Here is a 26,074-nt window from a genome sequence, read left to right as displayed (position 1 = left end):
GCGCACGGAGCCGACGGAGGCAGCGCGGGTCGCCCCGGGCTGGGGACAGCGGCGAGGAGGGGACGGGGCCGCGGCTGCCGCCGCCGCTGCCTGAGGCGTTGGAGCCCCGCGAGGACCCGCCCGCGCCTTTCCCTTCCTTCCCCGCCACCGACGGTCTTCCGCGTGCCCCGGCTCCCAACGGACAATGTCCCACCAGCGCGTGAGGCGCAACGGCTCCCCGACCCCGGCCACCTCCCTGGGGGGAGGAGGCGCGGCGGCGGCGGGTGGCGGAGCGGGAGCGAGCAGCCGCCTCCAGCCCATGCGGGCCACGGTGCCCTTCCAGCTCAAGCAGCAGCAGCAGCAGCAGCAACATGGCAGCCCCACGAGGAGCGGCGGCGGCGCAAGCGCCCCGGGCGGGGGTCTGCCACGCGCGGCCCCCGCCTCGCGCAGCATCAGCCCCACGCGCGCGGCGCCCACCGGCAACGGCGGGCGCGGCGGCCCCGCCATGGCCACGCAGACGCCGGGGGGAGGGGGAAGCAGCGCCGCCGCCTCAGCCGCCGCCGCCGCCGCCTCCTCGCGGGGCAGCCCCACGCGTGCCGGCGGGGCGCGGGGGAGCCCCCCTCGGCCCCACCACCTACCGCCGCCTCCCCCGCCGCCGCCGCCCTCGCCGCCGGGCTGCGGGCCCTCACCTTGCTCTTCTCCGGTGCCTCCGCTGCCGGAGGGCAGCGCTACAGCGGCGGGCAGGGTCCGGCACCGGCGGCACTCGCCGGAGCAAGGCAGGAGCTCCCCAGAGAGGAAGAGCCCCAGCTCCCCCGTCTGCAAAGGTGAGCGCTCCCGGCAGCCGGCCCCCGCCGCGCACCTGCTGCCCGCCCGGCCCCTACTGACGGGGGCTGCGCGCGCGGCCGTTACCTGAGGGGAATGGGGAGGTGCGCGGCCGGACCGTTACGGGGGGGGGGCGGCAGCGGTCGCCGGGGGGCGGCCGGGCCCTGCGGCCGAGGGGGCTTCCCGGGCGGCTGGGCGAGGCGGCTCGGCGTGGCCGAGTTCCAGCCAGCGCTTTACGGGCTGGGAGGACTGGGATCGGCCGTGCCCTCCGCCCGGCGGTGTGCCTCCGAGCGCGCCGTGCTCCCGGGGGCAGAGGCAGGGACGGGGGCCGTGCCCAGGCTTGTGCCCGTTCTGATCCTTCTCTGGCTGGCGGCAGCGCTTGCGGAGCGTCTGTGTGTTGAAGGGCTTGTTGCTTTTGTTGCTGCTCTGTTGCTTGCTGGCTTTTAGAAGACGAACAGAGAAAGCCAAGCATGCCGTGTGGGGAGTTGTAGCCGCTCCGGTAGTACTTCTGCAAGTACTGCCAAAGGTTTCCTGATGAGAGAGAGTCACGGGTGTCAGAGATCTACTCAGGATACTTCGGTACAAGCTTGAGGTGAATTTGGTCTTTGGGGGCTGTTGTGATCTTCTCCCCTTTCTGTGCACCTCGTGCCAGATGGTATCTGTTTTTGATCCAAGCACTGTCCGCAAGCTTGTGATTAGAAAACTAGCTAGCGCTGTATGCGTTGCTCATAGACGTAGGAAAAAAGTATTCACTGTCTCGTAGTTACTTTCGACGTGAACCCTGCAGAAGGATGTGTGAACTTGAGAGTGATGACAAGCTTGTGCTACAGCAAAGATAGAGAATAGTGTGGGAATGGCAGACATTTCGTAGCAAACTGTTTTTAAATGTTTTTGAATAATTAAAACGTACTTACTGGGAATACTGCAATGTAAGCAATATGTGCGATCTGGTTGAGGGTATTAGAGGCTTACATATGTAAGTCCTTTTTCTTCTTGGGGTGAAAGTTCACTCGCAAATGCACGAGTGAGGCTTTGTGTTACTGTCCTCAAATCTGGAAAAATCGGTGACTTTTGAGATACCAAAGCTTAGAGCTACTCTTTTTCATGAAATTGCATGTGGTAATCTACACAGTAAAGTTGACTAATATGCAGAAATGTACATGCAGAAATCTAGGACCAACAGGATTACCTTTGACACTTCTACTTCTCCTCATGCTGCTTTCCCCCTTTCTAAAATAATGCTTATAACCAGGCTACCACATTGGGGTTTTTTCTTTTTTTTTCCCCCTATCCTGGCTCTTGAAGAATGATGCTGCCAAATCAGACAGTCATAACCAATTGTTACAGTATATAAGCTAATGTCTGTGCGACTTGATTTTTCTTTTCTTTTTTTTTTTTTTTTTTAAATTCGGACATACCTCTTCAAGATTACCTGCTTGTGTGCAGTGTAAGAGAGCAGTGCCACAAAGGCATTTAGGTTGTGAATTAGATTTTCAGCTTTCCAGATAAGAGTGATGTGGGTTTTTTAAGGTTATATTCTGAGGCTTTGGATTGCAGAGTGTGTGTATTCTTCATGTGAGATTCTTGTTACTCAGTAATGGGAAAGACTTCATACACATGACAAAGTGCCATCTTCTTCCTGTGAGCTTTATCAAAATTCTTGCCCAAGATGCAGTCTTCTGGCCTGGAGAATGAGGAAGAGGCTGGCTCGCCTTGAGATCCAGGTTCCGAAGCTGTTTGTGAAGGCACGCGTCAGACCACTTAGAGTGGAAAAATTGCACTGTCTTCAGATCATTGCATAGAAGCCTGCTGAAACCATGCAAACTTCTTCGCTGGATCTAAGAATTAGCATATAGAAAGAAACAAGTCATTTGATCACTCTACTGTGTTAAGATAACTCCACTAGCTTTTTACAAGATGTGTGAAAACAGAAGAGTAGCGTGCATTTAATTGCTTCAATGTGTTTAAATTTCTGAACATTACTTGTTTTGGCCCAAAATGCAAGTTAAACCTGTTTAATATTGCTTAACATTTGTATTGTGTAGTCCAGTGCTTGATAGAGACTGAGTTAACTTCAATTTTTTCTTCATCTAGATGAGAAAACTTAGTGGTAGCTGAGAACATGGAAGTGGAACTTTGTTTTTGCTAATGAGTCTATGGTTGTGAAGCCATGCAGGGCACTTCAGGGTATCAGTCAGAATCTGCTGCAGAATAACTTGGGTTTTCCTGTTTCTTGTTTTCAGTTGATGATGGCTTTTGTTCATTCCTATAGCTGCAGCCATGGTTTTTTAGATTAAAATGAGCCTTGAGGTTACACAAATGATAGCTTCTTCTCAGTACTGGTTCTGTAAGTTGTATACTTTAGACTCAACTTCATGTTTCTCAGATTTTCTTTTCTGGAAAGCAGTTGAATAGTTCTGAACACAGTTTTCATCAACCTGCTTAAGACTTGAGAACCCCAACTTGTGAATTTACAAATATGACTTAGTAGCTTCTTTTGGGTTTTTTGGTGGTGGTTTTTTTTTCAGTGTGGTTTTGGTGGTGGTTTTTTTTGTTTTCTGAACTGAATTGCAACTAAATGTTGTAAATACTTAACTTAGTTTTCTGTTGATGATGGGATAATTACAAACTGAAGATTCCATGGCACAATTTCTAAATTTCTATGTTTTTCGTGCTGCTTCCCTCCTATATATAACCAAGAGCCTAGATCTTCCTACTACCCATTTTTCATCTTTTATTTTCCATCCCTGCAGTCTTTAGCACTTATTTCACAGACTGCAGCTTCTGCTTCCATGTTAATGTGCACTGTCCTTCCCATCACTGGTGTGGCCTCATTTCTGCACTGTGAGGTCTGTCCTGCAATCTCCAGTTTTGGTTCAGTTTTCAGATGTGCCTCTTTACCTGTCTGCAAACCACCCGTTTGAGGAAGTTGTTTTGGCCTACTAGCAGACTGTTGCAAAATGAAATAGAGAAATGTATATGCTCTACCTTTACTTTATTATTATTATTTTTATCTTGGTTTATCTACTGAGTAAGGATCAAATATGATCTTGTTATTTGTGTTCTTATATAAAACACATCTTCTCAGAAGACTTGAACTGTTCAACTCCAAAAATGTTTTAAAGCATCAGGCTGTGTAAACAAGAAGGTCAAGTCAGAGCCATGGCAGTTGTTTACTGACCCTTTCAGATGCCTTGAGGTTGTGAGAGATTTCTCTACCGGATACGGAACTTTCTGATATATTCCAAATGACTGTCTTGGACATTTAAACTCACTCTGAAAATTAAGGAGTGTCCTTTAATTATTTAGAATAGTGTATGGAAGAGTAATATTGAAGCCTACTTGTGTGAAAGGAAATAATGAAAATTGTTACAGCAGTATATTGGAAAGTCTTAAAGAGTTCAGATATGAACCCCTCTTTGGGGTAGGGAGAAGGAATGGAACTCCATTAGACTCTTAAATTGCACTGTAGAATTTCTTTATTTGAAGAATTTGGTGAGTGACACAATAATAGCTGCAGACTTGTCAACATTAATTACCAAGGTTTTGCAGTAGTTATAAAAGATATTACTGTAGGATAAGAGAACATGGAAGGCTTTGTGTACCGTTACATGCCAGTTTTGCTCACCTAAGCTGTTTAACAAATGGTAGGTGTAAAGAAAGTGAATTCATTTTTGCAGCATCATACTCTAGGTTTCTTGTGGCCAACAATGCTGGGGGGTTTATGTGACTTAAAAATGTTTTCATTCACTAGAATTAAGTAACTTGAACATCTTGGGCTTTCTGAGGTTGGTTTTGTAAAACAACTTTAACTCAGTCATTCTCCCACTGAGGGATCATTTTGAATTACTAGAACCAAAAGTATGAGTAGTTCTTTTACATTTATGTGAAGATAATAGCCAAGATTGTCTTTCAGAGGGAATATATTTATACACAGTTGTGCTGTGTCTCTGTTCTTAATGCTGTCTGAGCCTGTTGAATACTTTCAACAAATAGGTGAAGCCCCTGAGATCAGTTGTGTTTGTATGAGTTTTTGGGAAGACAGCTATGCATGAGAGAGACCCCATGAATGCCCTTTCTGAGGAAAAGGCTGACCAAAACAGAACAAAAAGGTCAGCTGTATGCGTGCATGCCAGAGAAGCTAGTTGGGTCTCGCTCTTTCTCACTTTTTTGGATATCCTGCCTGTATATAAAGCTTCAATTAGAACTCTGTCAGGGAATTTTGTGAGCTTAGTGGTGTCCTATGCTTTTCCAGTGGCTCTTTCTGCTGCTTGCTAGTTTCGTTTTGGTTTCTCGTGGTGTTTATTAGAAGATGTTTCTTTGGAGTTTTTATTTTCCTTCCTCGAAACTTTAATTTCAAATACATAGAAAGGTACCAACAGGATTGTAAGATCAATCTTCAAGTTACACTTCAACAGCAATCCTTATTTTGCAGTTCTAACAACAGTTCTGAACTTTTCCTGAAGAATTGAAAGATGAATTTTCAGTGGCTTAAGACTTTTTTATGTGTGAGACCTTCCCTCTTTTTTCCTTCCTTTCTTTTATTTATAGTTGTTTTCTCCTGTGAGGTATCCAATTCAAAGGTATGTGCTCTCATACCGTAATTTCCTTTTTCAGTTGTAGTTGTAGGACTTGTATGTTAAGACCTGCCCTCCCGCCCCCCCCCTCCAAGTCCGTGCTCTCTTTCCGACCTTTCAGTTAGTTATTGGTAAGCATCTATATTTGTTCAGTTTTGCTCTTCAGTCACATTGTTAGACTGCCTTAGCTTAAATTGCCATCAGAGGTTTCTGACTTCACAATGGCCATAGGTGTGTGTGATGCCAGTTTACCTGTAGCAACTTCTGTTGATCAGTTGTACTGCAATGACTTGCGAAGACAGGGTAACTTGCTTGTAATTTTCCTACGTTATGGACTTTGTTGATTTGTATTGTTTATGTTTTGTTCTATTATTTTTCCTTGAAGCCAGATTGCAGAAAGACTTTGTTTCTAAATACATTTAGAGTAGTGGTAGATGGATAAGAAGGCTGGTATTTCTCTCAAATATTGGTTTAAAGAGATAATCAAGCCAATTAAAACAGATCTAATACTTAAGAAGTGTCTATTTGATGAAACAGCTCCATTGTTTTTCATCAGCCACAGCTGTTGTAACTGTTATCTCTATGTAGGTCACATCAAGGAAAAATAGCAGCTGAAGTATTCAAGCATTGTAAAGTGCAATGAAAACATTGTATATGTTCCCATTGAAATGTTTTGAAACAGCAAGAGGAGTTGAGTAGTAGACATTGGCAGTTTGTATTAAGACATGTTGTGAAAGTGGAAAAGTAAGTAAAAATGTATCCAAACATCCTTGCCCCATCTAAATAAAAGTAATTTGAAAACAGAATACCTTGAAAGAATTTTTAAATCAGAGGAAAAGAGTACTTATGGGCTTTGTGCCTTGAAATGAGCAGCTTCCCTTGAACTTAAATAGTAAACAGGCTCTTCAGTTTTCATTCTGTTTGCCCAGCAAAATATTCTTTCCATTTTTTTGTGGGGGAGGGGAGAGGCTGATAGATTCTGCTGCTTCAGTTTTGAAGCTGTCTGTGGCTTTGCAGATGACTGACTACATACACTTCCTGATTTTAAATTTTTTTTCTCATCCTTTCTGTTTCCCCTTGGTAAAAAGAGAGGCTTCTTGAGAGGAAGAATAATAATTCAGAAGAAAAATAAATAGGGAGAATATGACAGCTATTTCTGAGTCACATAACATGTTTGATACAACTTTGGAAGCAAGTGTAAGTTTTAAGGAATGACACATTGCATTAGCATGCCACATTCTCCCATAATACAAACAAAAGGAATCATTTTGCAGTCTTCTGATACAAACAGACCCTTCAATGTGCTGTATAGTGGTAGTAGTAGTGGAGAATTTCTTTGATACAGGGGTCTTAAGTGCATGGTAACTCCAAAATTGAGCTTTGCTGCTACTCCCTGACAGCAGATCTGCTGTGAGTAGTAAGATTTTTGTCACTGTTGGTACTACTAGAACTAATAAACCAGATGAGGTTTCTGGACTGCTTTATGTGAATGTGGCTGATTATAGTGCTAATGATTTCCTTATAGTTGAATTGAAATATTTTCCACACTTTTAATGTGTATGTTCATAACGCAAAATTTGCATGAGGATATTTAGTATAGAATGTTACTAGACTTACATTTGAAAGACTGGTGTTCTATGAGATATAAGATGTTGTCCGCACCACTGAAATCTATACCTAACAGGTTTTATTAATATTTATGTGTCTTTAGTAGATTGAAGCGGCTTAGAAATTGACTTCTGGACTTCTGATGGGAGTGTTTTTTATTTTCTGACTAGCAGTCAGACGCTAATCAGGCACAACTTCTTTTGGCTGTAAATGAGTTTATGTGGAATAAAAATTGCTATGTTATTTTTACTTCTAGTGCAGAATTCATCCTAAGGCACAGTCAGGAAGGACATATGACTGAGTTTTTCCAGTGCCCTTGTAAGGCTTCCATCTGATCTCTGAGTCCTGTTTGCTGTGTTCTAGCCATTTGTTTTAGGCCTTTGTATTCATTATAGGTAAGATTAATACATGATTCTTTCAGGTATAATTCTGTGGGGAATAGATGAATTGATAGTAAGCTTAGATCATTGTAATCTCTGGACTTGTATTTTATATCTGGAAGAGCTAGTAACAAATAAGGTGTGAGCATATGCGTATATCTAAACCCTGGGTCTTTCCTGCTTGTCGGACTCTTTAATTTAACAAACTTCAATTACTATTTTGAGGAACCTTTCTTCACAGTGTTTACACTTACTAGCTCGCAGTGTAGTCTTTTACTGCCACTTTACTTTATCGTTGACAGATGGGATAGATGCAAATTTTTGGTTTTAACCATATTCTTCCTCCTTCTTGTGTTACTTCCTGTGCTTGTTATATTTAACCTTTTTCAGTAAGGGTTCCTGTTAGTATCTAAATTGTTCTGAAAAGTAATTTCAATGTAAACACTAAAAAGGAGGTGTTGTAGAAGGTGTAGTGTCAGGCAAATATGAATGTAGTTACCAAGTAGCATGTAAAGAGAAGACATGTCTTGATTATCTTGTAAAAGGTAAATCATTACCTTATCAAAGCTGACTTATGGATCTAAGGGTTAGACATAACTCTTTATGAATCTGCCATATATTGTATACTGTGTCGTTAATAAAACATGTCCATTTATAGTGTCCCTTGAATTAAAGTAGGTGAAGGGTAAAGGGCTAGTGGGATGAACTCTAAACTCGGCATTAAACTGACAAAGTTCAGCGCAGATTTTCTTTGTTAGCCTTATGTATGAGGAAACTTAGCTATTTTTATTTCTTCTAAGCCTTCGTCATTTAAGAATCCAATGACTGTTGCACCTTTGAAGGAATAAATGGTGGTGTGTGAGTACCAACGCAACACTTGTGACATAAGGACGTTTTTAAGGAAACCATAAAAACAGATTTTGTTGCTTATTAAAAGTGAATAGAGCCTGGAAAAGCAAACAACTCCTATATTAAAACTGTCTTGTTGTATACTTAATAACATATTAGTTCTGATTTGATATGATTTCTTGTAGGCAATTTAAAATAATTAAGCTCTCTGTCGTGCTTTCTTTCTAATCAAGTGTTCTTATTGTAGGTGACAAATCAAGACCACCTTCGTCAAGCCCTTCCAGTATTATTCGCCGGACTTCCTCATTGGATACGCTTGCTGCTCCATATCTTGCTGGACAGTGGCCTCGTGATAATCATGGGCAAGCTGCTCCATGTATGAGAGACAAAGCCACACAGGTAGGACAGATTTTTTGTCTTTGGAGTATTTAAATGTAAAGACAGGATTTAAATGTAAGAAGCTTTTCCCTCGAAAACATTCACTTTAGGTTTGTAGCTTGCAAGTTCCTATTCACTTTCACATTGCAGGAATCCTACCTTTGCTATTATGTATGTGAATTATTTGCATTTTTCTGTAAGAAAAGGCTGTGAACTGTAATATCTATTAAGAGTTCCATTTTCTTCTTGCCTCAGAAAAACCCTAGTGTATTGCACATCTGTTTTCTCATTGTTCTTAGAGCGTGCAGTACACTGGATTGCACTGCTGTTAAGTACTGTTTAGTTCAAATTTATGCAAGAGAACTTAGTGACTCCTTAGATGTATGTCTGTCTTAAAACTGAATAAAAAAGCTTCTGTAGTGCCTGTCTAAAAGTTATTGTAGCCTTTTCTATGATAGGCTATTCATCCTCTGATTTTTAAAAGGCCTTTAATGTTCACCTGGGATCTATGCACCAAGTACAGAATTCTATACATTGAAGAGCTGCCTCATTGAACTGTGAATGAAGTTCAAATTTAGCTCAGCTGGAAAGTATTAAAAAAGGTACATGATTTGCCAATAAACTTCAACAACTTGACAAATTTCATGAGCTTTTAATGGTTCAGTCCTATGCCACCTCTAAAGACAGAACCAAGAAACAATTAAATGCAACTGGTGTTATGAGAGAGATACGCTTATCATGACAGTTGTTTTATCATTCCCCTTAAAGGGAACTGTTGTTACATGGTATCCTACTGTATGCAGAAGTGATTCAAGATCGATTTTTCCATCAAATACCCCAGTGTTTCATTTCTCCTTCTGTGGATGCAGTCTGGCAGTGGATTTCTCTAACATAGTGAAAGAAAGAGCCAAACATATCAGATTTTAAATCCCTGTTCCTAGAGTATGGTTTCAACAATGGGTCTCCACCAGTTCCAAAGAACATAAGCAAAGTGCAGTTGGAAGAAAAACTGACGGCGTGTGGGATGTACTTGAGTTTGAGCCTGCCTTAGATTTGGTAACAATAACAAAAATGTGGCCAGGTAGTTTAAGTGTGCTGTCTACTCAAATCTGTAGGAGTTGGTTAGAGCGTGGTGCTATGATGTTGAGCGGATGATGTCTGCAGTGTTGGTTGTTACTGTATGGCCTTCTCAAGATCCACAACATTTTGCAGAAAAGACCACAATTCAAAGAGCAGATCAGTAGAAAAGTAAGGTATTTTGTATGGGAATATGCCCATGTGGATAAGGTAGAAATAGGAACTGGTGAACAAAGGAGAGCTGAGGAACAAGTTCTCCATGCAGGAAAATGAATCGGAAAAATGGTTAGAAGATGGGGTGAAAAAGGTAAGCAAATCATAGTAAGAGGAGGAGGATGATGATGAAGGAAGGCATATGATAGACAAGGAATTGCTGTTCATGCTTAGCTATTAAAGGGCAGAACTAAACCAGTGTGGGTGCCTTAGCTATTTATTTTCATATTTGATTTCTTAAGATAATTCTATACTACTGTCAAAGTATTTACTATATTCAGTTGGTCTCTTTCAGCTTAGTTTTGGTTAATCTGAGTCATGGCTGAGATTTTATAATTTGTGTATTTTCCAGCTAGATTAGATATCATCCTTTTTGGCTTATATTTTTCTTTTGTCTTTTTCTTCTAATTCTGACACATCTAGCTGCTAGGGTAGTGGGGCTTTCGTATATAAGGGAAGACATACTTGCAAAGATTAATGGGAAGACTGTAAAGGGCATTGGCTATTTCTGCAGAATGAATATATTTAGCAGTGATTTATGTTAATACTGCTGAGGGGAATAGAATGATCTGTTTGCACTTCCCAATTTAAAATTTATCAAACCAGTAGAAAATGTTGGAATACAGACATACATCAGTATGTCCAAAGCATGTGTTGATATGACACTGATGAGACATTGTTGCTTTTAATCTTTCTGGTCTGCTTGAAAGCAACCATTTGAGCTAGGGACAAATTTAAAATGTGATTTACAATAGTTAGTTTCCCAAGATAGTATAGGCTCTCCATTTGTATTGTTTAGCGTTGCTGAAGATGCAGTGTGTGGATGAAGTTTCACTTACAAGATATTTTGGCTCCAGTGTGTAATTTCAGATTTCACAAAGTCTGAAGTGAAATGGATGTGTTCAGATTTCAAAAGCTTAGGGAACAGGAATTGAATCTATTAAGATATAAAAGATTTTCAAGTTGAGTAAGCAGGGTGTCTTGATTCTGCGAGTTTATGGCATAGGGAGTAGAGTCATTCAGGAAGGAGACTGGGAAGAGACTGCAATTAGTGACATGTGTCGGCTTGCAGACCTTCATGGAGATGCCCATAGGTCATAGCTGAGAACTGTGTAAGAGGTCCCAGGTCATGCAGACTGTCTATGTATCAGACTCCGGCTTGGACTGATTATTTTGATGAAACCTGCCTATAAAACAAGACTGAATTATGTACATGCGGAGTGTTTGTTGCACGATGAATAAGTGTATTATTGGGTGTCCTAGGGTCTGGCTAGAATTCATACCTGCAGATACTGTTATAAGTGCTGCTAGAACAAGTGTTTATAGTCTTGTGTCTCTTTCCCTTTGAGTTTTGATTTGTTTGGCTTTGCCTGTGGTTGTTTGAAATACAGCTATGTCAAAATACAAGTTAAAATGAGACAATTGCCGTGTATTTTTTTTAATTCTTAAAGAATAATTCATTTCACCTCTTTTTGCATCTAAGACTTTTTTTCCTTAAGTGTTCTACTAGCTGTGATAAATTTAGCCTTAAAGTCATTTCTCTTTGAGATTCTAGAACAGGAAGGAGGATGCTGTGAATGGTAACAACTAATAAGCAAGTAGTAGTACTTCAAGAACCTAGAGAAATAGAAATCCCTCTGTCTGTTGGTCATTGGGTCTGTGTTTCTTGAAAATAAGTATTATAAACAAAATATGGGTGTTGGTCTCTTCTCCCAAGTAGCTAGCGGTAGGATGAGAGGAAATGGGCTCAAGCTGCACCAGGGGAGGTTTAGGTTGGATATTAGGAAAAACTTCTTCACGGAAAGGATGGTCAGCCATTGGAACAGGCTGCCCAGAGAGGTGGTGGAGTCACCATCCCTGGAAGCGTTCAAAAAATGGGTAGATGTGGCACTTCGGGACATGGTTTAGTCTAGTCTACCCTTGATTGGTTTAGTGTGGACTTGGTAATGTTAGGTTAATGGTTGGACTGGATGATCTTGGGGGTCTTTTCCAACCTAAGCGATTCTATGATACAGGGAACGAGTAGGAGGAGACTTGCTTAATAGTATTACTTTCTGTCTTGATGTAAAGGTTTCCTATAATTTAATGTCTTGTACCTACTCTTGCTCTAAAAAGATTTCTAACTATTTGTTTTGAGGACGAGCATCAAAGCAACCTTTAATCCTTTAAAATTAATCAGATATTAATTTATGAAATAAGTCTTGAATCTTAAGTCAAAGTCTTGAATATAAATTAAATGTAAAGCCTGATTAGAGTGTTAATTAGATTCCTGTAGGCAAGTGTAACGGTTGTGCTGTGTTGGGAAGTTAGAATTAGTGGCTAAAACTTATTGTTCCAGGAGCTAGAGGATAGGGTGAGACTCCAGATTGACATTTGAGAATTGACCAGGCAAAGATTGGTACTTGGGAATGGGGATTATCAATTATTCTTTTTTATGATGAAGATAAGTGAGTGCTTTTCTGGAAAAATAGGTTCTAGTGGATTCTAATCTTGCTATGAAATAGGAATTTCAAAGCAACCCTACTAACTTTATTATTCAGACTTGCCCTAGTTAGTTTTTGATTTGGAATGATGAAGATGAAAAACTACTGACAGGGGATGTTTCATTTATATGAAACTTATATCTGTAACTGAAGCCAATGGGAGTTTCAACCTGTATGTTTGGAGTTATACCTCCATTTTCCCTGCAAAATGGGGATTAATACCACATCATCGAAGGCCTTGAGTTTCTGTGTTCTGAGTATAGACAGGGTAAGTAAGGTCAGCTTGTGGCTTGCAAGCTGTTGGTCTCAAATGTAAGAACAACTGTGGCACATGGTAGATGTGAAGGCTTTGAGGCAAAGTTCCTGTCTGTAGGAGAAAGTGAGATATCAATGACTCCTAAGGATGAGTTAGCTAGATCACTGCTGTGTGCTAAGAACTGCATGGTGGCAACAGTGCATTTAAAGGAATTCGCTATCTCTTTCAGTGTGTAAGCTGCTTCCAGAAATCCTTCCCCCTGCTTCATTAGGTATATTTATTGTGACTGCACGGAGATTCCTGATAGATGTTATTATCCCTCGTGTTAGACCCTTTACAGTTCACTGCTTTTGAAGGCAATTCAGGACATGGTTAGGCAGGAATACAAACTGTCCATAAAGCATGCAGTATTATCACAGGCTTGCCTGTGCATTTTGTTACCTTAAATAGATACAGTTTGTCTTAATGATACTTAGAATTTCTCAGAACTTTTTCACCCCAGTGTGTTTGCAAGTTTCTTTATTAAATGTTAATGACTTTGTTGTTTTAGTGAAACTAGCTTAGTATTATCTGTGTTGCTTTCTGCTTGGCCTGAGACAACTACGAACCTGAAGCCCTTTGAGGCATCAATAAATTAATTCCTTGTTTTGCAATAGCTCTAGTGGTGCTTATATGCCTTGCCTTCCTTTTTCTCATTCTTCTGAGCAAGAACATGATTTTGAAGCTGTACTGGTGCAGGCTTTCACAATGTTTACACCAAGTTACCCTTGCTAATGTGTCAGAAATAATAAGGTCAGCATCTGTGCAGGAAATAAAATATACCATCTCCCCCAGATTCAGCACTGTTGCCCTGGTTCTTCAGAGCCCTATAGCAGCTTGTTGTACATTTGGCTGTTAATACTGCCTTATGCTTAATAATTTGGAAGGGAAATTAGCACATTCCTATATTAGAGTAGGTCTGAAAGTTATTTGGGGGGGGTTGTGGTGTGGTGTTTTGTTTTTGTGTTTTTTTTTTTTTTTTAATTACATCGTTTTAGTCCACTTTTTCATACTTGTCAAAAAGGCTTGTAGTCAGTGAATGCTTTTCGCTGACAGTTCTGAATCTAGCAAATCTTAACACTGTTCTCTCTTCTAATTGGTCTTAAAATATTCTGCCAGAAAGTAGGAATTACTTTTTTTTAATGAATCCTGTAATCTCCTTGCTGCAGACAGAAAGCGCCTGGGCTGAAGAGTATTTAGAGAAGAAGAGAAGCTCACACAAGCGTTCAGCATCATGGGGCAGCAATGATCAACTCAAGGAGGTCAGAAATGCTATTATTTGAAATACCTTTCAATTAAATTTTTTACTGGTATGCACTATTACTGTGAGTTTTCAGGAAGGCATGAATATTGTACTGCTTGGTTTTATTATACAGATCATGGGCTTGGTAAAAAATCAGAAATAGCTCTTCATTAGTATTGATTTCATATAATAATGCAGGACTATTAAAATTTTTAATCTGAATATGTGGGAAAGAAAGTGTCAAATGCAGGTGATATTCTTCATTAAAGGAGGAAATATAGCAGTGACCAAACTACTTGCAAACTTTATGTATTTCAAGTTCTTTCATTAAGCCTCCAGAGGTGTCTTCTGGGCTTCAGCTGAACTGGTAGCTAACATGTTAGATTTGCAACAACTTGAGTCTGATTTAGTGCTGGCAGTAATTATGAATGTCGTGGTAGTAAAGAATTTCAACTAAGTGAGGGAATAAATTGATGAAACTATGTGTGTACCTGAATATATCTGGTGAAATCTAATGTGATTTTTTTCCTTTATTAGATTGCAAAATTGCGGCAACAACTGCAGAGAAGCAAACACAGCAGTAGGCATCATCGTGATAAAGAAAGACAGTCTCCATTTCATGGTAACCATGCAGCGATTAACCACAGTCAGGTAAGGCTGTGCACTTTTTGGACATATTGGGTAGCTAATACTATTTTTAACTCCTTTCAAGGTTGTGATTTGTCTTAAAGGGAACTTAGAAATACCATGTACTGCTAAACATGTTGTAGCTATAGGTGAATTCTACAAAATAGATCCGTTTCCTGTGACTTCCTCAAGTGTATGGGGTCCTGGATTTTTTCGTTACTTGGCTGGGTTGGCTTTGAACTCCCAGTTTCAAAGAATTTCAGATAGTTAGATCCTTTCTTAAAGCAAGACTCTTAAAGTGCATTCTGCAGACTCTACAAAGAATGACAGATTTAATCTAAAACCATAGGTTATGTTTTTCATTACGCATTGTTGTAACAATTATGAATTTGCATGTAGAATATGGCATGGAGCAAACTGGTGGTAAAATGATACACTCAAACAAAATTGTTGTTTTTGATGATCACATTTTGTGTCTTGACAATAACACTTGTCTAATCCTATGATGAACTGATTTAGAGAGCTTACCTGGCAAAAGGCTATTCAATGGGATTTTTATGTACTCTATTAGAAGTGTTTATACTCGTGATGACTTCACTCAGCCTTTGTAAGATTATTTTTGTTTCTGTCATTTATCATGCCTTGAGACTTTAAGTAGTAATCGCTTCAAAAATTGTGATAGTTAGGCCACCACATGTTCTTTGTGCAGTTTTAGTTTTATCTAAAGACTGCTAATGAGGTCAGGTTCACAGAGAGGTAATATTTTTAGCTCAATTGATAGCACATGGAAAAAAATGACAGGCTTTTAGACACACAGATCCTTTTTTTGAGTCTGTTTCACTTGAGTAACTTTAAGAAAACCAACAAGAAAGTTTGGTCACTTTTTCAGAAGAACACCCCCCCGCCCTGATACCTCATTAATGTATACTTATGATGTACACACAATTTTTTTAACAGTTACAAAAAGAACGAATCCCTCAAAATTGCCTTGCAAGTCAATGTAGTTGAAAGGAACTGTGCAACTGTCTGTTGTGAATTGAGAAAGTACTTTAGCTGTGAAGCTTCTCTGCAAATCTAACCATATTCCCAATTACTCCTCAAATGCAGTTAGCATTGTTCTAATAAATATCACACTTTGATATCAGTTAATTAAAACTATTTCCTTTCTGTTGTTTCATCCTTCTGGAAATAATTTAGGCCAGGGAGGGAAGCTGTTGTGACATCAGCATTTGTCCTGCTCTACAGGTACTTACCTATTCTGATAAAGGATCACATGAAAAATAGAAGGGAGAACCATACATACAGTCCTGAGCAGCCAGGTTCTTTCATAGATAGAAGTCAGGTGTCTGAGTGAATCTGTTATCCTTCAAGACTGGAAATAAGAAAGTAGAACAGTGTTTTGAATTTCCTCTGCACTGTTCTTAACTCTGACTTTGTATAAAAATCAGTAGCATCTTTTGTCTCAGACCCTAACTTATCCCTGCTGTAGTTTGTTTAATTAGGAGTCATGAATTTTCAGGACATAAGTGCCTCTTGAATTCAGTTTGTTATTAGTTTGAATTCTGTGCTACTAGAAGTGTTGTATTTAGGATTTTTTTCTTAGAATTACAGTTTTTGACATAACAGTTTAGGCATTACTTCTTCAAACTCTTTAAATCTCAAAACCTCCTCCTCTTCTGTATAGCAGAACAGTTTGAATTTGAAACAGGCTGTTTAGTACAAATTCCAACATTGTGATCTCCTTTACTGAAGTATGGGTGCAGCATAGCATGCTGCTAATCTTAGTGACTTCTGTAGTTCAAGTTGGAACAGTCCAAAATGATGAAAGAAGACAAATGACCTAATATTTTTCCAGGGGTTGTTGAGAATGTTTGTGAAAATTGGTGAGACACATTTAAAAAAAAAAAAAAAAAAAAAAAAAAAAAAGCAGGTCAAAATACTTGATGCAGATATTTTATCCAAATTTGTAGATGTTGTTTGAAGATTTGTTCTGTACTTGTGGGCAATTGAGGCATTTCAACCAAAAAAAAGTGTACTGAGGAACTTTTCGTGTGGACCCTTCAGTACACTGGAGAATTACATGCAATCTAACAGGTTTGGGTTGGCATTCTACAAACCTGTAGGCTTCTCAGGGGTAGGATGGCCCTGTAGAGGGATCTGGACAGGCTGGATTGATGGGCTGAGGCCAGTTGTATGGGGTTCAACAAGACCAAGTGCCGGATGCTGCACTTGGGTCACAACAACCCCATGCAATGCTACAGGCTTGGGGAAGAGTGGCTGGAAAGCTGCCTGGCAGAAAAGGACCTGGGGGTGTTGGTCAACAGCTGGCTGAACATGAGCCAGCAGTGTGCCCAGGTGGCCAAGAAGGCCAACAGCATCCTGGCTTCTATCCTTGGCACTGGTGAGGCTGCACCTCAAATACTGTGTCCAGTTTTGGGCCCCTCACTACAAGAAAGACATGGAGGTGCTGGAGTGTGTTCAGAGAAGGGCAACAAAGCTGGTGAAGGGTCTGGAGCACAGGTCTTAGGAGGAGCGGATGAGGGAACTGGGATTGTTTAGCCTGGAGAAGAGAAGGCTGAGAGGAGACCTTATCGCTCTCTACAACTGCCTGAAAGGAGGTTATAGTGAGGTAAGCGTTGGTCTCTTCTCCCACGTAGTTAGCGATAGGACAAGAAGAAATGGGCTCAAGCTGCATCAGAGGAGTTTTAGATTGGATATTAGGAAAAATTTCTTCATGGAAAGGGTAGTCAAGCATTGGAACAGGCTGCCCAGAGAGGTGGTGGAGTCCCCATCCCTGGAAGTGTTCAAAAAACGGGTAGACGTGGCACTTGGGGACATGGTTTAGCGGGCATGGTGGTGTTGGGTTGATGGTTGGACTGATGATCTTAGAGGTCCTTTCCAACCTTAATGATTCCTAGTTTTTACGTTCATTAAAAAATAATCCAGCCACCAAGCCAGGAAACATGAAATTGCTACTCTACCCTTAATTGGTTTAGTGGAGGACTTGGTAGTGTTAGGTTAATGGTTTGACTGGATGATCTTAAAGGTCTTTTCCAACCTAAACAATTCTATGATTCTAAATGCTAAGCTATTGTCATTTCAACAGAGATAATCGTGGTAGGTTTTAATTTCTAAAATGAACAGTGATGCTACTAAAATACCGCGCCCCCCCCCCCCCCAAATTATGTATATACCTTTTTTTTTTTTTGCATCATAATTACTTTATTATTATGCTCATGAAATTTTGCTTCTTGTATGGAGGTCTTTTGCATTCTACCAAATGAATAAAATATTGCACAACCGATAATTAGTTTTTCGGCTTGTGAAACAGGCTATAAAATATGAACTGAGGCAAAGCAGCTTTTCCAGCATTGTGTTACAAAACAAACCATTGTTTTTCTTGGTAAATTTTGTGCCAGCTGTGTTGAGCTACTTGTGAAGGGGGGGAAGTTACAGAAGGCTTCAAAAAGAGTAAGTGAAGGGTTTAGATTAATGGCATTTAGAGGCTGCTCTCAAAGTCAGAGTGAACATCTGCAACTGTAGGCATCAAGGGCAAAGTTCCCAGGCTTTCTCATTCCTTTCTAGGGAACTGCTAAACTAGAATTTCTGGCAGCAGCTCAGTTCCTTCAGGATTTGTGGGAAGGACTGTGTGGAAGCACTTGCAGTTAGTGATTAGAATATTTAGAAACTTTTTTACATTTTCCAACTTGAAGGAAACTTGCAGTTGTTGATGCTAGAGGGTCATACAAAGATTTCTGAGCTCAAGGAGTTGGATTCCTGACAAGGCCGAGAAAATGTGTTAGGAAATTGCCTTGGTAGTCCCTTCACAGAGACCAGGTAAACTCTGTTTAGTGTTTTAGAAATGGCTTACTCTTCTAGTTAAAACTAAAGGAAGCAATTCCAGTGGATTTATTTCCTCTTTTCTTCCCTACTAATAATCACTTAAGCTTTGCCACAATTCTTGAGTTTTACCAAAATTTTTACCGTGGTTCTTGCCACCTAAGCCTCCAACTGATTGTTTAGTTGTGCTTCTTTCTTCAGTGATTTTTGTTTGAAGAAAGAAATTCACACAATCTCTATGGAATAAGCTTGTTAGCTATTCCTGTCCCTCTGCTCAGAATCAGGAAATAGTTGGTGAGGATCAAGTTGATCAAGTCTGTGCTGCTGACTACGTTTTTTTTCCAGAGCAATTGAATGGGTTTTGTTTGTTTCTTGATGCCAGGAATATTCCATTCTGACCCTCTTTACAGAAGAGGGGTTTGCAGAAAGGTCATAGCCGCCTCAGGTGATCTCAGGATGCTTCTGAGAACATTGGATTTTGAATTAATTGTGTGGTACTAAATCTGTAAACAGGAGTCAAACCAATGGGATCTTCCTTCATTCTCAGTGTTAATGTAATGGAGAAACTAGAATTGAGGCCAGAGCTGAAGCCGGATGGAAGAATAAATGATTAGGTCTTTCAAAATAATCCTTTTTCCTCAGTGCACTTGGCTAATGTTATGCTGCTGCTTGACACTATGAACCATCAAGCCCCCTCCTTTCACTTTCCTGGGAAGCATGTGTCCTTAATGTCTTACCAATTGAGTGATCCTAAGCAGCCGCTAATATTGAGACCAACTGCATGCAGTTTGCAGCGTTTGGGGGGTTTTTCTGTGTCACTCCTGCCACCTTACATAGGTAGAATATTTCATTTTTAGAGTGGAATTACCATGATGCATTCGACCTTGATGGTTTGATGTTAATATCTGAAAGTGTCAAAAGACCTTGGATTCTATTTAAAGTTCTGTTGCTTGTTGAAAAATTGGAAGAGCTTAAAGCATTTTTCTAAAATGCCTGTGAACAGTTTAGATTTGTCATCACCCATATTTCATATCTCATGAGTTTACGCCATACCTGTAAGTTTCAGGACTCTAACTGTACCGCACCAAAACTTCCTGACAGTGTGTTATTATGTGAGCACTCTAATTATTATCCTGTGTTTGACATCTTGCTTCATTTTGTGCATTCTGTGCCGATGAGTAGTCAAAGGTTGATAGCCTCTTCCTGTATGTCAGGGGCCAGCTCCATGCAGACCTCTGTGAAGGCAGTATTTCTAATATGAAGTTTCTTGTTTTGAGGCTGGTTGTTCCACCCCTATAATGGTACCTCCCTCCCTTTCCACCCTCCAGCACTCTGGGTTAACAAGTCATCCTCAGTCATGTACAGAGTATTATTTCTTTTGGAAGTCAAACGTGCTGTATCAAACCATAATGAGCTCTATTGGAGCAACATGTGCTTTTCTACTTTAAACTCTTCAAATAGTACTGTGTTTCTAAGAATTTCTGTGGCAGGCAATAATGTTTGAAAGATGGAGAATTCCCACGTTTTGCTAATGGCTGCTGAAATTTTAGACAAACATACTTGTGTTCTGCTTTCTACTTTTTAACAAGTTCAGTTTGTCCTAAGAATGTGTATATTTAATAACTGGGTGCATAAACTGTCTTTATTAGTGCCTAAATTTGTGCTGATATACCTGTATTATGACTGGCTGTTGACCTGTATTAGTTTACTAGACTGTTGATCCAAGACCTTGTTTGGAACAGAATTAGCAGGGTTGCTTTCTCAGATTTTTTTTGTGCTCTTCTCCAGTGGTTTCTGTTTTCTCTTTTTCATCTTCAGGCAAGACTTTTCAAAGTCTTTCCAAGTTTGGCCATTATGAGAATGTTTAGTTTTTGTTGACATAAACAGAGTTGCAAGCATTTCCTGAACAGAAGCTTTTGCAGTCCTTGTGCAAGTCTCTTTTTTTTTTTTCTTTTTTTAATAGCTATCCTAAAGTTTCAGTAAAGCAAACTGAATATAATTCTTAAGTTTTGCTGCCTTAGGGATTTGTGATTGTGAGAGTAAGTCTGCATTATGATCTGTACTTAGAATTCTCTTGTTTACATTAATTTTTCTAAGGTAGTTTTTCTGCCAGACAAATTTTGCGTCTATGCCCAGTCTTGTTATTTAGAGGAAAAATTAAAAAAACCACAAACAAACCACTTTGAAGACCAGGTGAGAATGCTACTGTTCTTCAGTCAGTAGAGGCGGTGTTCTCAATCACAGCATACTAGGTCACAGAGTCTTGGAATTCTGCTGTGACTTTAAGTGTCACGCTGTTCTTTAAGTTGAACTAAATGTTTTCAGCAAGCACTCCATTATCTGTAGTAGTACCCTGCATAATCACCAAGAGTCTGTGTTGAAGTTTAGGGCAGAATCTTCTTATGTTCTGGTAGCATGATTTTTTTTTTTTAAAGGGAGGAGGATGGTAATGGAGAGGATGGGAAATCTCGAAGTTGTGGTGTACCAAAAGGGGCTTTGGAAAACTTCAGTGACATGTTTTCTGAGAATGGAGTTTTCATGCATGCTTTGAAACACTAGATTTTTAAAATGTTAATCTTCATTCTGAAGCAACTATGTATTAACATTCGGGTTTGGGATTTTATTCTTTCTGTGGAAGTCTTCCTAAATTGCCTTGTCAACCTTTTATTCTGGCTTCATGTAGTTACTATGTTGGTCTTCATAGTGCAATCTTGCATTTGTGGAATAATTTTCCTTCTGCATGTGTCATGTTACTGTAGGCGACAGCAGACTTCCATTAAAATACAATTTTAATGAAATTACACGTGGTAAATCCAACAGTGAAGGAGGTGAAATTGTGGTACAGCTCACTTCAGAAGGAATGTGAATATATTTTAAAGGCTTCAAAATTACTTACGTTTAAATGTTTACTGTTAAATTTTCACTTGTAAAGCAACGTTGAGCTGGAGGCAGACCATATCAAGGGAAATTTTGAGACTGGATTGTTGAAAGCTTTTCCTGCTAGAAATTAGATTTGAAACAAAACTCGGGATGTCTGTGTCTTCATTTAAGGCATCCATTTTAACACATTTGCTATAGTTTTATGTAAATCCTTGATATTGAGATGGAGATGTGTTCTGTTTAAAGGCTCACTTTTGAGTAGAAATAGTAACTGTGTTTTGTAAGTAAATCCACATTGCTTTCTCACTGTCTCTGGTTCTTCAGGCTCCCATCCCAAAGAGTGCTCTTGTTCCTGTGATACCTATCACCAAATCAACAGGATCACGATTTCGAAACAGTGTAGAAGGACTGAATCAGGAGATTGAGATAATAATTAAGGAGACAGGAGACAAAGAGGAACAGCTTGTTGTATGTATCTGCCACCGTGATTGCTTTCTATAATTGTTTTGGTTTTGCTTTGAGGTTTTTAAATCATAAGCCTTATTTTGCACAGTTTTTGAATTAAATTTGTCTGGAATTAATTTTGCTTTCTTTAATAAAGGTAGTTGAAAATTCTCAAGGAAAGCACAAAAACAAAAAAAAAAAAAAGGAAGGAGTTAAGGCTTGAATCTGAACTTTTCGTGATTCTTGTGATGTAATTAGTTTTCCAATAAAGAAATCTCAGTAAAACAGGGGAAAAGATGAAAGGTCTGTTTTGAGAGTTTTTGTAGTAACTTCTCTTTGCCCATGCTGAACTGTCCCCACCCCAGCTGAAGCATAACTTGCCCATTTTTAACTTTCATTTTATTTTTAGGTATGTTTAGAGGTAAATTTAGTAATAAAGTATCAGAAATACAGGCCACAAAGATGATTAAGGGACTGGAACATCTTTCATATGAGGAGAGGCTGAGAGAGCTGGGACTGTTCAGCCTTGAAAAGAGAAAGCTCAGGGGGATCTTATCAATGTGTATAAATAAAACGCCTGTCTATTTTCTCTCTCTCTCTTTTTTTTTTTTTCCCAAAACTTGAATGGACACAGTCAAGTCTGGACAGACTGCTCTAGCTGACTCTCCTTGAGCAAGGGTGTTGGACTAGATGATCTCAAGAGGTCCCTTCCAACCTCAGCAAGTCTGTGATTCTGTGAAATCTTGAAAACTGTTGTCCTTCATTTCCGAACCTGACTTATTTTATTTTCTGTTGGAGTCTTCTGTGAATAAAATTTTCTACTTCAAACAGTTTTATGAAACCCAAAAAGTCTCTCAGCATTACTGGATTTAAAGAAATTGCTAACCAGACAAGAGCAGCCATCTGATACCTTTTATTTTTAACAGCCTCAAGATATTCCAGATGGGCACCGCGCACCACCTCCATTGGTTCAGCGTAGTAGTAGTACTCGCAGCATTGATACCCAAACACCTGGTGGAGCAGACAGGGGTAGTAACAACAGCAGCCGCTCCCAGTCAGTATCTCCAACCTCATTTCTTACCATCTCTAATGAAGGTAGTGAAGAAAGCCCGTGTTCTACAGATGATCTTCTTGCTGATTCCAGAGATAAAGGTACTGTGTAACTTTAAAAGTTCAACAGTGCTAAACTTTAACTCATCACTATGTGCATGAACACGTAGTAGAAGAGGGGTTTTGTTTCCCACTTCCATGGAGAAATGGTAGAATGTTTTTTTCTAAGTGATCTGTTTTTTCCAAATTGCTCCAGATACTGTGTGTGTGCACACATATCTAGCGCTCTGTAATTGAAGCTGGATATATGTGACTGAGGAATGTGTGGCCCAAAGAAGTTTTTGCTTTTAAATAATAGATTCGTCAAGTACATTAAGCAAGTTGAAGAAGCAAGAGTGTACAGGTGGAACAGCAAAGTAGGCTAGTCCTGTTGCTTGTGTCAGGTATTTTTTATGATCTCGGACAAAATGGGCAACCTTACAGCATTTCATATGTGCACCTGTAAAAGTTTAACTGTTTGGGTTTTTTTAATTAATCGTTTTTTAGCAGAAATCTTCTGAGATATATTAGGAGAATTTTATAATTCAACATAAACCTGTTCTGGTTTTTAAGGAATATGGCTTTTGCCCATTTCTTTTGGCTAGATGGTGATGGCACAGGACCGTAGATTCAGGTTTGCAGTTAAAAACTGAAAGCATCCAGGAATGAACAGAGATTGCAAAGGAGCCTGAAAATGATATAAGGAGAAATAGAAAGGAGGAAAGGGATTGAGATAACAAAGCTTATTTGCAAATGAAGACTTGGAAGCAAATGAAAATGTTTCTTAATTTTATAACATTGGTAATGAAGTGGGTTTCAATTTGGGGGGCATTTAAAGATAGTTACTGGGTTTTTTTATAGTGTGACAGATTTAAGTAATGAGATACTCTGTTTCTGCAGAGAATGGGAATAATTCTCCCTTGCCAAAATATGCTACCTCACCAAAACCCAACAACAGCTACATGTTCAAGCGTGAACCTCCAGAGGGCTGTGAAAAGGTGAAAGTCTTTGAGGAAAGCTTGTAAGTTGATCTTTACTACATGAGAAATAACATTCAGTTACCCATTGGTTTATTGATTTTTGTATCAGATCAAAATTATTAGTCCAGTTGCTAAAACTATGCTAACAGTCTAATCTTTGTTTTGTGTGACTATATACCAGTATATAGATGTATGTATTTTATTTTTGGAATTTTGTGTTAAAATCAAAATCTTAAGAGACTTTTTTTTTAAAAAACCAGCATAACTTGAGAGTACTGTCTTATGTGGCAGATAGTGGGGGAGGAACTCAAATAATCAGGTACAGAGAGATGTAATAAGAAGCTGTAATGTAGGTGTGTCGGTTAATATATTGTCACAGCTTGACTGGCACATCCAGTAATCATATCTCTGAGTTGGTTGAATTGTATGCTGAGATGGCAAAACTGCAAGTCAGGATCTAAATGTGTGTTCCACACTTCCTTCCCAGGTTCTAGGTACTTGATCATGAATGTCACTTTGGGAATACTACATTTTACTCTCTGCATTGAGTTTTTAAGATGGGCTCATCTTTTAGAGATTCAGGCCACACTCAGGTGAACATGCAAAGGAGGCAGAAGTTTAGAAAAGGGGATTCCCCTATGATCATGAACAGCTCTAAGATATGCAATATTAGGAACAGTGCTACGCCAGCTTTCTTTCACAAGGTTTACTTTATAAAGAGTGTCTGTATGTGGGACAGAACTTGTTGGGTTGTGAAAGTTTCTAGAGAACATGATTGAGAATACGTCCTCGTATGTTGGATATGCCAATTCATGGACAGGGTTTGTGATCTGCAACATGAAGTTAGTGTCTTCCTTGGGTTTGGAGACAGCCTGCCCTAGGAACATGCTGTTTATCTCATAGTATATGTAAACAAGCAGTTTAAACCATCTTGCCATTTGCCATGTGGTGCGCGTGTCATTAAGGCATTATTGAGTAGCTGAAATACTTCAAGTTTAAACCTCAACTTGTCTCTGGTGATGTGTTCAGCAATATGTACCTGCCATTGACAGAATTTGATTGTTCAATGTAATTTTAAAACTATTGTGTGTATTTTATTTCTAGGCCAAAGCCATTGCATGAAATTCCAGCCTTCTACTGCCCTGACAAGAACAAAGTGAATTTTATTCCTAAAAGTGGCTCTGCTTTCTGTCTTGTCAGCATCCTCAAGCCACTTCTTCCCACACAGGATCTCACACTTAAGGGCACTACACACAGCCTGACTGTCTCCTCCAGCATGACGCCCAGTTTGTTACAGCCCATTTCTATGGCCTCCTTGTCTACAAACACAGATCAAGACAGGATCTCTCGTGGAACAAGTACAGTAATACCACAGACCTCTATACTCCAGCAATCGGGACATATTGAGGAAGCTGAAGGATAGACTTAGATTGTCTTGATATTTTTCTCGGCAACTACTGGGAAAAAATTGGAACCAGTTGACTGGACCTTTCTGATCACACTATTTGCATTGTTTTAACAAGTTACGGCACTGTCATAATTGAATTGTTTCTGTAAATGACTGTTTGGTAGCAAATTGAGACGTTCAGGAGGATGCAGCAGCTGATACTCTGTTGCACTTTCTGCTTATGAAGACTCTGGTTCTGTTTCTCTCCTGCTTTTTTAAACACTGGTGAAAACAAAGACTGTCATAATCCTTCGCCATTTAAAGGACCAGTTGTTGTGATGCTGTGTGTCCTTTGACTTTTTTCCCATTAAGACAAAAATCTCAAGACCAACCAGCTGATCCCATTTACCATTGTAATCTGCAGAGGGAGGGGCAATCAGATGGTTTTACAAGATGTCTTTTGTATGAAAATGTGTTTTTTGTAACAAAAATTTGCCTTTTCTGGTGCATAGCAGATGGTATTTAGAAGACACTTTCCTGGTGACGATACCCCCCCCGCCTTTTTTTTTGTGTGTGTGTGTGTAGAGAAGGTTCTTTTTTACTTGGCTGTTTTACAGCTGCTGGGACCAAAGGATTGCTGAAGTATTTCAGCAGTCTCAAATTATGTGACCTTGCTGAACAGCCTCAGCCCTAAACAAAATAAGACAAGTTAATACGTTTGAAACTTTTAAAACAGAAGAGTATCTAAAAAGCAGTGTTAGTATATAGCGTACATTTCTTTTTTTATATTGGAAGTTTGTGCTTCAGGTAAGTCATATTCTTAAAACTCCTTCCTTCACAGAATTCCCACCAGTGGCTGGAAAATTGCATTTTAAAGCACTTGCCCCAGTATTGTTCTATTTGTCTGTAGGATTTTTGTGCAG

General features: G+C 39.8%; 1 protein-coding gene across 1 annotated transcript; it reads left to right on the top strand.

Annotated features, from left to right (window-relative positions):
* Positions 1–184: 184 nt before the first annotated feature.
* FAM117B (family with sequence similarity 117 member B) lies at positions 185–25,187 on the top strand. The gene is made up of 8 exons (XM_075711159.1): positions 185–803; positions 8,463–8,614; positions 13,831–13,923; positions 14,442–14,555; positions 21,576–21,719; positions 22,622–22,847; positions 23,685–23,805; positions 24,869–25,187. Exons 1-8 carry the CDS (start codon positions 185–187, stop codon positions 25,185–25,187), a joined length of 1,788 nt encoding a protein of 595 aa, XP_075567274.1.
* The last annotated feature ends 887 nt before the right edge of the window (positions 25,188–26,074 follow it).

The sequence above is a fragment of the Pelecanus crispus genome, chromosome 5, assembly GCF_030463565.1.
Source record: "Pelecanus crispus isolate bPelCri1 chromosome 5, bPelCri1.pri, whole genome shotgun sequence".
NCBI classification, from domain to species: Eukaryota; Metazoa; Chordata; class Aves; order Pelecaniformes; family Pelecanidae; genus Pelecanus; species Pelecanus crispus.
Note: the sequence above shows the minus strand (reverse complement) of the source record. Positions and strands in the feature narration are given on the sequence as shown.

Coding starts and splice junctions, on each gene's coding strand:
- FAM117B (XM_075711159.1), top strand. CDS start 185: ATGTCCCACCAGCGCGTGAGGCGCAACGGCTCCCCGACCCCGGCCACC. Junction 804..8,462: donor CAGCTCCCCCGTCTGCAAAG/GTGAGCGCTCCC, acceptor TTCTTATTGTAG/GTGACAAATCAAGACCACCT. Junction 21,720..22,621: donor ACAAAGAGGAACAGCTTGTT/GTATGTATCTGC, acceptor TATTTTTAACAG/CCTCAAGATATTCCAGATGG.